The sequence below is a fragment of the Charadrius vociferus genome, unplaced genomic scaffold (assembly GCF_000708025.1).
Source record: "Charadrius vociferus isolate BGI_N301 unplaced genomic scaffold, ASM70802v2 scaffold223, whole genome shotgun sequence".
Taxonomy (NCBI): Eukaryota; Metazoa; Chordata; class Aves; order Charadriiformes; family Charadriidae; genus Charadrius; species Charadrius vociferus.
The window spans coordinates 793-1,251 of NW_009647674.1; the positions used below are offsets into that span (position 1 = coordinate 793).

General features: G+C 66.2%; 1 protein-coding gene across 1 annotated transcript in view; it reads left to right on the plus strand.

Annotated features, from left to right (window-relative positions):
* Nucleotides 1-43: 43 nt before the first annotated feature.
* The window catches only part of LOC104282964 (semaphorin-3B-like), a 3,562-nt gene continuing 3,146 nt past the window's right edge, over nt 44-459 (plus strand). Inside the window, exons 1-2 of the mRNA XM_009881097.1 lie at nt 44-181; nt 286-450. Coding sequence (XP_009879399.1) covers nt 74-181; nt 286-450 — 273 coding nt within the window. The 5' untranslated portion in view covers nt 44-73. The remainder of the gene's footprint in view (nt 182-285; nt 451-459) is intronic.

A 459-nucleotide genomic window follows, 5' to 3' on the forward strand; every position in this document is an offset into this window, starting at 1 on the left:
CTCGCCCCTCACATTATCCCCTCTCTCTCCCGCCAGCTCTGTTTTCCAGGGCTCGGCCATCTGCGTCTACACCATGGCCGACATCCGCCGGGCGTTCCTGGGCCCCTTCGCACACAAGGAGGGTCCCAACTACCAGTGGGTGTCGTACCAAGGGCGCGTGCCATACCCCCGTCCGGGCATGGTACGTGGCGTGGGGGTGTCCCACCTTGTACCACCGGTGGGATGCCGGTACCCAGGGTAGGTGGGAGAGTGAGACCCCGCTCAGTCAGCGCCGCCTCCCCGCAGTGCCCCAGCAAAACCTTCGGCACCTTCGGCTCCACCAAGGACTTCCCGGATGAGGTGATCCAGTTTGCCCGGCACCACCCGCTGATGTACAACCCGGTGCTGCCCCACGGCCAGCGCCCCCTCTTCCTACAAGCTGCCGTGGCCTACACCTTCACCCGCATCGCCGTGGACCGC